The 14,839-nt window shown below is 37.7% G+C and overlaps 3 protein-coding genes across 4 annotated transcripts; 1 reads left to right on the forward strand and 2 right to left on the reverse strand.

Moving 5' to 3' along the window:
• The first annotated feature begins 112 nt into the window (after positions 1-112).
• CRK2 (cysteine-rich RLK (RECEPTOR-like protein kinase) 2) lies at positions 113-4,464 on the forward strand. The gene is made up of 8 exons (XM_086233327.1): positions 113-249; positions 1,527-2,332; positions 2,424-2,537; positions 2,710-2,849; positions 2,953-3,163; positions 3,261-3,495; positions 3,601-3,751; positions 3,867-4,464. The coding sequence occupies exons 2-8, from the start codon at positions 1,591-1,593 to the stop codon at positions 4,200-4,202; spliced, it is 1,929 nt and encodes a 642-aa protein (XP_086089453.1). The 5' UTR covers positions 113-249; positions 1,527-1,590; the 3' UTR covers positions 4,203-4,464.
• A 143-nt stretch (positions 4,465-4,607) lies between these two features.
• MENG (S-adenosyl-L-methionine-dependent methyltransferases superfamily protein) lies at positions 4,608-6,351 on the reverse strand. The gene is made up of 8 exons (XM_086233328.1): positions 6,199-6,351; positions 6,039-6,103; positions 5,863-5,953; positions 5,665-5,753; positions 5,374-5,507; positions 5,231-5,292; positions 5,011-5,110; positions 4,608-4,908 (listed from the first exon to the last, which is right to left on the reverse strand). Exons 1-8 carry the CDS (start codon positions 6,331-6,333, stop codon positions 4,808-4,810), a joined length of 777 nt encoding a protein of 258 aa, XP_086089454.1. The 5' UTR covers positions 6,334-6,351; the 3' UTR covers positions 4,608-4,807.
• Positions 6,352-7,637: 1,286 nt separating this feature from the next.
• On the reverse strand, positions 7,638-14,839 carry KNAT6 (homeobox protein knotted-1-like 6). 2 transcript variants are annotated; one of them, XM_086230954.1, is made up of 5 exons: positions 14,489-14,839; positions 14,039-14,158; positions 13,829-13,943; positions 7,869-8,113; positions 7,638-7,796 (listed from the first exon to the last, which is right to left on the reverse strand). In XM_086230954.1, exons 1-5 carry the CDS (start codon positions 14,837-14,839, stop codon positions 7,638-7,640), a joined length of 990 nt encoding a protein of 329 aa, XP_086087080.1. The 2 variants fall into 2 exon arrangements, with proteins under 2 accessions (XP_086087080.1, XP_086087079.1); XM_086230953.1 differs by having other exon boundaries at positions 13,802-13,943.

Below are 14,839 nucleotides of genomic sequence, written 5' to 3' on the forward strand. Positions count from 1 at the left end.
ACTTTGCTTTCAACTTTGATTAATTGTTTGAACTTAATATTGTACAACAAATTAAGAGGAGAAGTATCCTTCAATCATCGATCACTTTGACTTTTCTAAACGTCTCCTCAACTTTCAATATTAGCTAGCCTTTCTCTTTGGCCACCTCTTCATTTAATTTACAACAACAACAGACGCCTAAGCTTCATCTTCTCACCCGCCTGGAACTCTTAGTTTCAGCAATCGATCGATCAAATGCAAAGACAAAAGGTACATATATATTCCACTTACCTATAACCTAATTTGAGTTTGATATGCATGCATGCTAACTAATTAAGAAGTTTTGTTTTCTCATTGATCACGTACCAAGACTGCTTATATATAGTTATGGATCTATGTGATGTTTTTGGATCTAATTAATAGTTTGTACTATGAAAGTATATTTCAAGCTTTTTAGGAACCCAATTATATATATTCATGGACTCAAAACTTGTTAACAGCTTCAGTTATACCACTGCTATTTTTTTTCTCTCTTCCAATGGAGAGTGGTTTTCTTGACCCTTGCACCTACTCTTTGATTTAGTATACTTTGATCTGCAATCATCCTTTATTTGGATTAAGAGCTCATGTACATGCAGTTTGTGTTGGTCTCAGCAAAAGTTGAATCCCAATTGGCCAATGTTTGGGCTAGCCCAACTCAAGCATTCTTCTATTCCCTCTTTCCTATGAAATTAAAAAATGGGTTGTTTACTTTGATCAATTAACCAATATAAGCAGCATGGTGGGGTCACAGAGCTGTCTTGACCTTTTTTCTTGGGCATACATAACCAGACCTTTCTTTCAGTCACCTGAGAACAGCATATAGCAGCCAGAGTTTACCCTTTGACCGTTAGCAGTTGGTGGCAATGGTGAGTTAGCTGGAGGTCATGGTGGGTTTGGTGGGGTCTCATGATCTCCTTGCACATTTATGTGGGTGGTAGATTGTGGTGTCTCGAGCATTTATAATCCGATGCCGACATTTGTTTCTAGAATCGTCTTCATATTCATCCAAATTGTGTTTCTCTCTAGTTAGTGGGGCCATTGGGCTCTCTCTCTCTCTCTCTCTCTCTCTCCTCATTCAGTTCCGTGTTGTTCTCACATTGCCATCTGAGTGTAGAGAAAAAAACTTTACTTAACGCCGTTTGATTCTGAAATTTAAGTAAACATTGATTGATCTAGCTGGACACGTTTGGTCTTTGAATTGGGTGTCAAAGTAAGTGTGAACCCAGACACAAAAACTTGGGACTGCAAGCCTGCAACCAAAAGTGAGCCACCCACACCTGCTCTAACTTTAAGGACGGTGCTTAAATAGGATTGCTATCAATTCACACCCCTGAGGATTTTGAACCAACCCATCTATTTTCTTTCTATGCTTCAAGGCTAAGTCTGGATTGGACTCACAATATTATTGGGCAGCAGGCTTTGGTTGGACCAATTATTATCCAAGTAAACATTTTGTTCTGTATCATTAAAGTCTTCTAATCAGCTTTTTTGGTGGTTGTTCACAGTGTCTGTACTCGTATAAATCAGAGGTAGCTGGCAATTAAATCAAGTTTTCCTTCAGCCCCAAAAATGAAGAAATGCATCATATCACTTCTGTCTGTGCTACTACTACTACAAACATCTGTTGCAGATCCAAGAACCCAGACAGTCCAAATAATGTGTGGCAACCAACGCGAACACAACACCACTGTCTTCGTTCCCAACTTCGTTGCCACCATGGAAAACATTAGTGACCAAATGCGAACTTCAGGCTTTGGAGTGGCAGTGACTGGTTCAGGGCCTGACACCAACTACGGCCTAGCTCAATGCTATGGGGACCTTTCTCTACTAGACTGTGTGCTATGCTACGCCGAGGCGCGCACAGTGCTTCCACAATGCTTTCCATTCAATGGGGGTCGGATTTACCTTGATGGGTGCTTCATGAGATCCCAAAACTACAGCTTCTATGAGGAGTACAGAGGACCCAATGACAGAGCTGTGTGTGGGAACACAACAAGGAAGAGTTTGGCGTTTGAGGAATCAGCAAGGCAGGTTGTGAGGCGTGTGGTTGAGTCTGCAGCAAGCAATAAAGGGTACTATGCGAGGGCTGAGGTGGGTGTGAGTGGGGCAGTGAATGAATCAGCTTATGTTTTAGCTGAGTGTTGGAGGACTTTGAATGAGAGCAGTTGCAGAAAATGTTTGGAAAATGCCTCTGCATCAGTGTTGGTATGCTTGCCGTGGTCTGAGGGGAGGGCTTTAAACACTGGGTGCTTCATGAGGTACTCAGATAGAGATTTTCTCAATAAGGAAATAGGAAATAGAAGATCCAGAGGTAAATAAAATAAAATTCTACCCTTTTTTTGCGAGCATACTGTAGTGATAGAGTTGCCTTGATCATGAATTTACATTGATGACTTTTGCAGGTACCATAATTGTGATAGTAGTCGCAGTTGTCAGTTCTGTGGTTGTTTTGGTAGTTGGAGTAGCTATTGGATTTTATATCTGGAAGCACAGATATATACAAAAGAAAAGAAGAGGTAAAAAGCTTGCATTGCAATATTGCATAAATAATTGCGTCTGAAAGCATAAAATATTAGACATGAAGCTCTATCCCCAACCCCATCCCCTGATGAGTTGGTAATAATTCTACAATGCTATCAGAATTAATGTATAATTAGTCATTACATGTCTTCAATGGTGGGTTTTCAGGTTCGAATGATGCAGAAAAGTTGGTGAAAACCCTCCATGACAGTAGCTTAAACTTCAAGTACTCTACAATTGAAAAGGCCACAGATTCTTTTGACATTGCCAATAAGCTTGGACAAGGAGGTTTTGGAACAGTTTATAAGGTAGTTTATCCCCCATTATTTTTTTTCCATCTTCTCTCTCTCACTGGAACACATAATTATTATTATAGCAGGTCAAAAACTAACTGGGGTTTCCTCCTTGTAGGGAGTTCTGGCTGATGGGAGAGAGATTGCAGTGAAGAGGCTTTTCTTTAACAACAGGCATAGAGCAGCAGATTTCTACAATGAAATTAACATTATAAGCAGCGTGGAACACAAAAATTTGGTCAGGCTGTTGGGTTGCAGTTGCTCAGGCCCTGAAAGCCTTCTTGTGTATGAATACCTGCACAACAAGAGTCTTGATCGCTTCATCTTCGGTAATTACATAACTTCATGTTTAAGCATGAGCAATGAGTCAGGCACTGTCATATACGTTACTGAATATTTCTCAATGTCTTGAACCAATTTCTACAGATGAAGAAAGAGGTAAAACACTAAACTGGGAGAAGAGATATGAGATAATTACTGGGACAGCAGAAGGTTTAGTGTACCTTCATGACAACTCTACAACAAGGATCATTCACAGGGATATTAAAGCCAGCAATATCCTTTTGGATTCAAGGCTTCGTGCTAAAATTGCCGATTTTGGGTTGGCGAGGTCTTTTGAGGACGATAAGAGTCATATCAGCACAGCCATAGCAGGAACATTGTAAGCATATACTAATTCACTTTGGATTGTTTCAATGAAGATAAGCAAATTTGATCCCAAAAAGGAAGAGGATTACTTATAAGCATTTCTTTCATGGACCCTCAGGGGATACATGGCTCCAGAGTACCTAGCTCATGGCCAATTAACAGAAAAGGCAGATGTCTACAGCTTTGGCGTGCTGATATTGGAGATCGTCTCTGGAAGGCAGAACAACAGAAGCAAATCTGCAGAGTACTCAGAGAGCCTAGTCACAATTGTATAGTTCCAAAATTCTTTATTTTTTACAGTCACGTTGGCTCTTCTTTAAGAATGTAGTATTTAGTTTAATCTTCATTCTTACTTTGCTTTTCCTGTGTTTTCCGGCCAAAAAGACATGGAAGCACTTCCAAAGAGGGACTGTAGAGGAACTATACGACCCAAATTTGATGTTACAGAATCAGGATGACAACGTTAAGGATGAGATACTGAGAGTGGTACAAATAGGACTTCTATGCACCCAAGAGATACCCTCATTGCGACCAACAATGTCAAAGGCATTGCAGATGCTAACAAAGAAGGAGCACCTGCCTGCACCCACCAATCCACCTTTTATAGATGAGAAGACCATGGAACTGAATGACATGTGTGAGAACCCATGTTACCCCCTAAATGCAGATGGTTCTGGTTCAGTTGCTAGTGTTTCACATAGTTCTTTCTATCCCAGGTGATCACAAGAGGTGAAAACTAAAGGTTTCACAGAAATTCCAGTGCTTGCAAGCACATCATGTTCCAATGAAGCCCACGCATCTCAGCCTCTCAGGTAACATATTGGCCTTGCCCGGCTTCTTGCAGGCATTTGGAAGACAACAAATGACACATATTTTGAGTCACCGTGAATAAAGTGCAAAATAGCATTTGAGGATTTGTAGATATACTGAGAATGGTTGAGCCAGACTTCCAGTCTGTAAACCCAAACGATATTTGAGAGCAAGAGAATTACCAGCTTTTGCTTTTTCCTAGTAAAGCAATATTTTTGCTCTTTCTTAGAGCCAGCCAAACAGCTTGGGCAATATTTTCTTTCTTTTTCTATTCATAAGAGGGGAAAGGCGTAAGTCGAATTCCTGTCATGAATGTAAAGTGTTCTACCACTGTAAGTATTTTCCTTCTGATTTTTAGAAGTAAAATTGGTCATTAGTCATGCTCTTAAAGACTGGTATTCACAACTATGCAAGAATAAATGCAAAAAAATGTTTGAAGCCCAGTCTTTCTTCTCTCTAAGAAACATGCTTCATGTTCAATAAAGCATGATTTGAAAGATATAACAAGCATGAATTTAACGGGTGGCTACTAAGTTCCCCATGAGGCTTCCACCAATCTCATAAAATATGGCATTGGAAAAACCTACATCTAAAGCCAACTTCTCCAACTCCTCCCCTGTATTCACAGAAAATTTTTCACTTACCTTGAAGATACAGTATATAAAAGCAATAGTACAAAAGAGAGCCTAAAATAACAAAACCACGATGGTGAGTTAACCTGTCAGAAATTGCCTGATTGAACTCTTTAAATATTTGTAATCCTCCGCGAGGCCAAAACCAGAAGCCACAGGGACAACAACATTGTCAATCATCAATTCCTTGCAAAGTAGAAAACATCAAGCATTTTTAATTTGTCATCGTAGCAACAACACAAAACAGTATGACAAAATTGTTATAAGCATTAGAAAGCAAATACTTATGCATATGGTTATGGATACCTGAACTGATGCAATAACTGGGTTGGTGCTTTTATTGAAGTCAAGGATTGATACGGTAGAGCCTGTAAATCCCAGCAAGAATGAGAAACAGTAAACAACCTACAACTACAATGTCATCAACTGGAAGAGAATGAGAATGGAACCTGCTTTTAAAACTCTAAACATTTCCTCCATGGCCTTTTGTTTGTCTAGTACATTTCGTAGCCCGTAACCCATAGTGATAGCATCAAAGTGACCATCAGAAAATGGCAAATCAAGTGCATCACCTTCAAACCACCTAAGATGCAATGCATAACACTATTAATTATTGCCATCAATGTAATGTTGATTGGTATTTACTAAATGGAGTTCAGAGGTGAAATACTTTTTCAAAATCCTGAATTGAAGTTTCAAACTTTTTTAGTTGATTAACCACTAGATTTACCAGTGCTCACTCAATGTTCAAGTAGCAGGCTTTTGAGCTCGACGTTTGCCGCGACGAAGCAATTGATAACTGCTCTTTCGAGAAATCAAGACCAATCACCTGCCAATGATAAATTACAATCTTACAACCATCAGCTAAATTCAAAGAACCATCTTCAACAAATTACACTTTTGTAACATAATTCTGGGAGAGACAACAATGAACAAACCTTGCCGTTGGACCCAACTTTCTCAGACAACAGAAACGCTAAATCCCCACTTCCACAGCACAAATCCAACACACTGTCTCCCATTTTTGCACTGTACCCAAAATTCAAAGAAATGGCTGGTGAAATTCACAGAGCCAAAAATCAGGTAGGAAAAAGAAAAAGTTCAATAATTTTACCCACTCCACGACACTGCCATTCTTTTCCATACTCGGTGCTGACCCAAGCTCAACAAATCATTTAACTAAAAAGAGAGAGAAAAAAAAAATATTCAGACTCGTTCATTATCAAGAAAGAAATAGTGACACCGCAATTGAAGAAAAAGAAGAAACTGCGTACGTTATCGTAGACAGGGGCAATGCGGCTAAAGAGCGCCTGGCGTTCGCTAGAGGATCGGACCGGACAGCGTCTGAACCGGGAATTGGGAAGATATGGACTGGTTGAGAATGGAAGATAAAGCTGAAGCGAAGCCATGTCAGGTATCCGTATGCTCCTTCTTCGTACTGAAATATGTTGCATTCCAAATGTACACCCTTTTTATGAGTTTCAGTGATCCGATAAGAAAGCCCGATATTGTTACCAAAAAAAAAAAAAAACAAAGCCCGATACCAAACAGTTGCAATCCCGTACATTATGGCTTGTTGGATATAACTTCTAAGTTAGCCCAATGGGGTACGCAAAGTGGGCTAGGCCCAATTATACAGCAAACTGGGCTAGGCCCAATTATACTGCAAACTAGGCAGACACAAATTTGGGCACACATATCTTGTGCGCTTAGTTTAGGGAGGTGTGCCCAACTTAAATTTTAATGTATTCCAATGAAATTTAGATGTCCCCAACTCAGATTTTAATAAATTCTAATGAAATTCAGGTATTCTTAAAAAGTCATGGATTTCATTAAGTGAAGGATTTTAATACATTTAAATGCATTTTTTACACATAACAAATTCCACGAGAATTCCACGAGAATTCCACCCAATTCTTTTGGATTTTGATAGATTCTATAGATTTTAAAATCCATTAAATTCTTTTAAAAGCTGAGTTAGGAACACCCCCTTAGTGTCGAAATTTTAAAATATGAGCAGCCTAATCACACACACTTATGTATAAAAAAAATTATTTATGTGTACAATGAGTTTATACTTTTAGAATATGTATTAATATAACATTTGAATTGATTACATCGCGTAAAAGTATTGCTATTACACAGAATAATTTCTCTTTCATTTTTCGCTTTCAATTTTGTTTAATTATTATTTTTTGGTTGATTAAGCTTTATGATAGAATGGATTTATACACCCATAATAGGGAAATAGTTTTTTCCAATTTAGAGACTGAGATATTGCAGGGCTTGTCGTCAAAGTTTGTCCTAGCTTTAAGCAAGTGATGGCAAGGCTGGGAGTTCATGCTCAGTACAGCAATGGACAGATATTATACTTTGCACACAAAGCTTGCACAATCTGGAAGAAAAGATTGTGTAAGTAAAGTTTAAGCAAAGCTTATACCATAGCCACTACATGCTAAGAGAATTAGTAATACAGACTAGCTACGTAAGCATTTCATTATAAATCTGGGTCAAATTCCACGGTATACATGAAGCAAATTACATATATTTCTTTCCCTATTCATCTTGGATTGGGAGCAAATTAACCAATGTCAGTAAAGTCTGCATTTCTTCCAGATCATGTACATGAATGGAGGCAGCATCACAAGCTTAATGTCATAAGTAAATTATCAATCAGGAGAGAATAAGCAGCATTTGGGAATGTACAAGCACCTCAATCATCTGTAAAGAATGATCCGGAAAGGTTATCCATGACGGCGAATTGCATGTTTTCGGATGGCCTCCAATGGCGCTTGCGTTGATTGATGAACCAGTTGTTAATTTGCCTCTGATCTAGCCCCGTCGATTCAGCCAGTGCAATCTTATCAGCCTCCTGCATGAATGAGAATAAAATTACACCATTTCATTGTGAAACATGCATTGTCATAACTAGACAATTAAGTACCGTTGGGTATGGCCATTTATAATGAGCATTCCACCAATCAAGTAAGCTTTGCCTTGCTTCTTTTGGGAGCTTTCCTTTCTTCTTCTTCTTTGAGAATTCCAGCTTCAAGGTGCCAATATGACCGCCAAACCTGCGCATAAGCCTATCTTTCAGATCACGATCTTCACCCCTTGCTTGAGCAGCAGCTTCCTGTGCCTCTATTTCGCCTCCACTCAACTCCTCGTCTGATGACACAGCACCTTCACCTGACCACATACATCATTGCACAAAATGGTTTTAAATTAACATTACAGCATGCAATCATCCCAAACTTATTCCACACAATGCTTTCATACAAGTACATACGCAACTCCAACCAATATTGTATTACCAAACTAATGTACATTTTAGGATGACAATTTTAATGCCTAATGAAAAATGTCCACTTCCAACATTATGTGACTTGTTGTCCTCATATCAATCTCCCCATTCAATAATAAACTGGCATCTGTAGGGATACAAATGCGATTGGAATAAAGTCTTAATATCAATACCAGATACTGTAGTAGAAGAACCCATGATTGAAAAATTTACTAGTCAAACGAACTAGGCTGAGGTGCCTAAACTCAAAATCAGTTTGAATAAAGGGCTGTAAAAGAAAGAAGAAAAAAAGTAGAGGAGGGGGGACCCACATCATAAACTAGTATTCAAAGGCCTAGCTAGCTAGCAGTGGGAGGAAATAAGAGGGAGGTCATATTCTATCAGAGTCTGGTTCACCCGGATTCAGACTTTGAGAGAGACACTCTGCCACAGACCCAGTGTGGAAAAGAAGAGTAGGGCCATCAATCAAATCAATTCAAAGCTGACACCCAGTCACATAAACCCACACACGGTAAAGGAGCTAGACCCCATTAATTAATTAATTAAATAATAGGCGTCTAATGTCATGGATATTTGTATAAATAATCCCTATGAGGTTCTGCAGTCATCTGTGTATCATATAATTCCTATATATATATATGATAAAATCAAAAAATAAAATATTTTGAATCTTCACAAATACAAGATGTAGTTATCAACGTCATAATCCCCCACCAGGAAGAGTACGAATAACCATGTTTAATGTCTAAGCTTTTGAGTACAAGAACCAAGCTTTTGAGTACAAGAACAATGTGATGTTCATCGCACCTGCATCTCAAATATTCTAGTTACAAGTTTACAACAACACGCTTTATTTCGCCAAAAAAGAAAAATATATAGGCACTCAATAACTCGACCGGACTGGGAGTCTGGGACCTTTTTTCTTTTTGGGAAGTAAAAAAATAAATAAAATAAAAGAAGATTAATTTCACCGGACCCAATAAAGAGTTTGGTGTACCGAAAAAAAAAAACACAGGATTGAATTCCTGGGACCCGGTGCAACGCAAAGGAGCAGCTAGTGAGCAGACACGTGTGAAGCAATAATCAAAGCGCAAAGACCCACAACAGAAGAGATGTCCATGGAATTGACACGCACTCAGCAGAAGCTCAGTGCGTGAGAGAGAGACATAAAAGCTGCTCATAGCGAAAACTGCGGGAGTCCATGTGAATGTGTGTTTGCCAAAAACTTGGGCCACCCGCTCTACCCGGGCTTTCTACAATCTTCTCCTCATGTTTGTATCTATTCCACACTTGTTCCCATGATGCCCTTCCCAAGTTTATTAGTTAAAAATAGACCCAAAAAAAATAAAATAAAATAAACTTGGAAAAAATGTTTCTTAGCTGGTCAAGGTCTGAGTGACCATCTATAATCCAAGTTTGTTTGAAGCTTCATTTCCATTGGACACAACACAACTCTCACATATATAACCTTTTTGTTTACTTTTGGCCAAAAAAATAAAAACCTTTTGTTTACTTAATTACTCTTTTCTATTTTTGAGGTTGGCAGCATGCATCAATGTTCTTCAGTAGTTTTCACAGAATCCATCCTATTAAAAATATATAACAACACACACCTAGCAAGGGATTCAATGACGCAAGTGTGTAATTCATATTATCTCCAGAATTTTGCTATGAAAAATATATGAATCTACACTGTGACATCTATTATTACTAGCAAAATGTTTTACACGTTGGAAATAATAACAAACCAAGCATGTCCTAAATATCATGTAATTAACATATAAGGAACATAACCATGCACATTATTAGCACAAACATTAATTTATATTTTATAGTACTACAACATATGCACACAAAAAACTTACTTATAACAAAGATAAAGACTGACTTGACATCTTATGAGATAAGTTTTATCTTAAAATTGAAAAAATTTTATACAATAAAATATAAAAGCATATGTGTCATTATATTATTATGTTGAGATAAGTTTCTCTCGAATAGTATACGGCCAATGGCACTTGCATTACTTGGAATCTTCTTCACAAATTATGGCAATATGACTATATTTTATGTTTTGCTTGTATTTTTTTTTTAAAACACTATGTTTTGCTTGTATTTAAAGACTTCAAATAAATTAAAACAGCATAAGTTCAAGGATTGATTATATAGAATTCTATAATGATACTTTGCTGCAGATAAAGAATCATAAATCCTATGTGTGGATTTAGCAAATTTTAAGTTATGGTATAATCCAGCTTCAATCCACGAGATCATATAGAAATATCAAAACACAAATTTTCCTGCTCAGAAGATACAATCAATCAATTATGGTATGGAAGTAGAGGAAGCATAAAATCATTAGGCCGGCAAGTAACTACTGCAATCAGAAATGGTTTTAAGTTAATTAAACAAGTTCGATCAATATGTAAGATTAAGAAGAATTCTCTCTCCCCAAACGCTAAAATAGTATTGGAAAAGAAGTAAAGACTTTACATATGTAGCAGCCAACCAGATATGCACCTAAACCATCAAAGCACGTGAATATATGCCAATAGTATGTTTATGTCCAAGTGGACGTCTGCCATGGTCGCATGCTTAAAGAATGTTCTCCTCTACTCCTTTTTCATTTTTTGGGTTTTAGTAAGTTAAAGAATCCTAGTAAGAAAAGAGGATTAAGGAGAACCCACCGATATGCAGCAGTGAGCACGAGGCCAATAAAATATGAAAACACATCATTGAAAAGGTATTCTGTACTTCCACACAAAAAAAATAATAGTTGCCAACCATAACCAACATGATTACGGTAATACTTCAGCAAATTAAAGTTAAATATATATTAATCTAATCATCGCCCTCTCAATGCCCAAAGGCTGCTTATTCGCATTCCCGTTGCACAAACTCGGATCCACGCCCGAGCAAATGGAAGCAACAGCAGCCTTTCTCTGATTGAGATGCCTAAATGCACAAATCTTTGCTAAAACAAACCATGAAATAACAAAACCAACTGCATGTATTAATCAACAAATGCGATTTGTACCAAGTCTTCATCCTATTTTTGGCTATTGTAGAACTGGATAGAAAATGTGGAAAACTGTAAAGCACAGAAATTGGATCCTGAGAACTCAGCAGCAACTAAAAAAAGACACCGCATGATACACACTCACGTGATTAGTAAGATTCTTCATTCTTGTGCTAACTAATTTACTTTAATTTGTTATAATAATCATGGCCAAGGTCCAAACCAAATACAGATAACTTAGGTGTTCTATTTTTCTAACTTACAAGAAGAAGATAGAAATGTAAGCATTATTTTAGATGCAAAAAAGCCAGGTACTAATTAGACAATTTCCAAAGGCATTTCACAACCCCCACTATATGCACTCTACTCATGCTGTATTGGAACTTGATAAGAATCAATAAAGTAACCCAATTACACATCATTACTTGCCATTATCATAACACTGAGATCACAGAAGCCCTTTTAACATGCAACATCTATAGTTAATTGCATCCATTACAATACATGACATCACTACGCTGTCTCTCAAAATATCAGTTGAGCTACCATATATTCACACCAAAATAATAGAACAAAATGCAATGTTATGTAAAATATAACGAATCTCATTTCTCAAATTTAAGGCTAAATAAAATTAGATTTTCTTCTCAAAGCTTTATAAATATTTATAAGTTGAAAAAGAAAGTACCTCAAAATTTCTAGCCAAAAAGTGCTAATTATCAATCTACTAGACTACTACATATTTTCCATAGCCAAGAATTAGAAATTGACATCCCATAACATTCTTCTGTATATTGTCATCTCTAGAAGCTACAACTCTTATCCGCTAGATTATGCATTTTCCAAAAAAATCATTGAGGAGCTAGCTATATCCATACAATGATTCCAATCTTTGACACTACTTATGATAGAAAAAAACTTACCTATCCCATATTGTAGTGATGTGGCATCCCTTAAAGAGAAAAAGCCAATGAGAGAAAGAGAGAGAGCCAATGAGAGAAGGGGAAATCCATGTGGTATCGTGGTATCACATGAGGGAATAGGTAAGTTCTTCTTCTTACGATAATATCTATTGTCAAGTCATAGCATATCATGGACAATATTTAATTACTTTCCCGAAACCATTTATGTCTAGTTATTATACATTTACAAAATTAAGAAAAACCTTATACTTACTCTTTTTTTCTTTTTTTTGTTCAAATTAAATCCCTATAGGAAAGCATAATAGAACCTCTCTTTTTTCTTTTTTCTTTTTTTCCTCAAATAAAATGAGTTATTCATAACATACATTTGCCAACAAATTCGTATTGATGGGCTTTAATCACAATAAAAGAGAGTAATATGGAAGTGATCGATTACATATTCCTTAAGCTATTAGAAACATATAGGACTCAAAAAACGGAATTTTTTTCTCCTATGGTAAATTTTTTAATACAAAGAATAAGACTGGACCTTACTAAGGGTTTGGCCGCATAATGGAAGCTTTAAGAAGATCATTCAACCTAATTAACATACACTAGATAACTAAGTACTAGTGCATACATAGGATGATTATAGCTAATGGTATGAAGTTGATAATCCAGATTAGATAGTTATGTATTAGAAACTAAACAAGTTAAAGAATGAAAGGAAAAATATAAAGAAGAAACGTTTTCACTCCATGATTCCATTTATAGAGATAATGAGCATTTGAAGAGAAATAAGTTGATGATGAAGCTATATATTAATTAGAAGAAGATGCAACAAAGATTGTTCATGAATCTCAGAAACAAACATTTTATATTGTCATTGTATTCTCCTATAAAAAAAATTATTGTCACTGTATTCAAACAATCCAACTACTATTTGAGAGATGTCATTCATTCACAGAAGATCTCTGAAACGTCAAATCAGAATCTCTGAAAGAAAAGAAAAGTCTTCAACTTTGCAAGCTAGCTGGTTCTCCTATGGACTATGGCTCATTTGGGGGAAAAATAATTAAAAAAAAGAAAGGAGAAAAAGGAAACAAACACAACAAACAACATGGGTGGAAAACACATATATTAAACACAAATACACACAAACACAAACACACAAACACAGACAGAATATATAAACACGTACAGAAACACAGACAGAATAGGGAGGGACTGAGGGAGAGAGAAGGCAGACGATGGAAAACATAATAAGATATACAAATAAAGCATGACCAGATTAGAATTCCGAGGATGAGCAATAAATTAGTTGGTCAAATGTATGTTATGTACGTATGTATGTATGTATAAGAATGAATGGTCTGTTTCAGACTTTCAGTTGTAGCTAGCTAGGGTTTGTCTGTGTCCTTTTATCCATTCTATCAGAAACGTTCGGTATCTGCGAGTCTGTTTCGTGTTCGATCTCAGTAAGTGGGCCGAGAGAGATAAGTGTAGCTAATGACTAGGAAACCAAAGGCTGTAAATTACTTGGCGTGTGGGTGCCGGGTGGGGTGGGTACATATGTTCATGCTAACATGAGCCGAAGCTCACGCTATCGTGCGCCGTGAAGAAAGAAACGATAGAGAGAGAGAGAGACTGACCGGAGAGGCTTCTAATGGAGGCAGTACCAGAAATGCAGAGATTGTTGAGTTGCATTTCAATCTTGTTCAAGAAAGTGGTGGCTTCATCCAAAGGCCTGGAGAGATCCGATTTATACTTGTCCAACATGTCGCAGTAGGTTTCCTGCATACATGGACACTAAATCAAACACAAAGAAGGAAAGAAAGAAATCTAACATAATATATAAAGTAAAGAGAGAGAGAAAGAGGAGGGGGGACCATGAACTCGTCGAGCTCGGGATCGGCTCCTAAACACGTGGAGATAGCGTCGCGCTTATAAAAGTCGTTTTCTCGGCGGATTTCGTCTAAGAAGCTCGCTATTTCCGGAGGCGCCCCCACCTATTACAACAACACATCATCCTATTTCAGTCACCGACTCACTCTTAATTTATTCATTCCCAAACTCACTACATAAACTTCAACTCCCAGTCCCAGACGCTTTCTTTCAAATATCAACCATACAAAAAAACAATCAAAATATTGTGTTTTTGGGAGTTCCAACTCAAAAAAGAAAGCTGGCTCGACCTCGTGACTGAGTGTCATCAATTACAAGCACAATTTAACGCCCAAAAAATGTCCTACAGTAAAAGCAAAACAGAAAGCAACTCAGGCACTGTAAATTTGATGTGTAGGCTCGGTTGCAGCGAAAAGCAAAGCGGTTCAATTCACCTTCTGGCAATCGATATAGGCCTGAATGAGCCTAGGGTAGCTAGGATGCGACGCAATTTTGGCTTTGATGGCGCCAAACACGTCCTCCTCTCGCTGAAATTCGGCTTCGGATATGGCCGAGGCGCCGCCCGAGTAGAGGTCCACGTCGGATCCGAACATCGGGACCCGCTGCTGCTGCTGCTGGTCGACCCGGAACGCTCCGGACGACAGCAGGCTCTGGTAATCCAACGGCAGGATCAGATTCTCCGGCGTCATCAACGCTCTCTCGGCGTACTCCGCCGACGTCGTCGATTGCAATCCCTTGTCTGCCGCGTACTCCGCCGTTGATTGCAAACCGTACATTTCCTCCAT

Source organism: Dryas octopetala, chromosome 2 (assembly GCF_963921425.1).
Source record: "Dryas octopetala chromosome 2, drDryOcto1.1, whole genome shotgun sequence".
NCBI classification, from domain to species: domain Eukaryota; kingdom Viridiplantae; phylum Streptophyta; class Magnoliopsida; order Rosales; family Rosaceae; genus Dryas; species Dryas octopetala.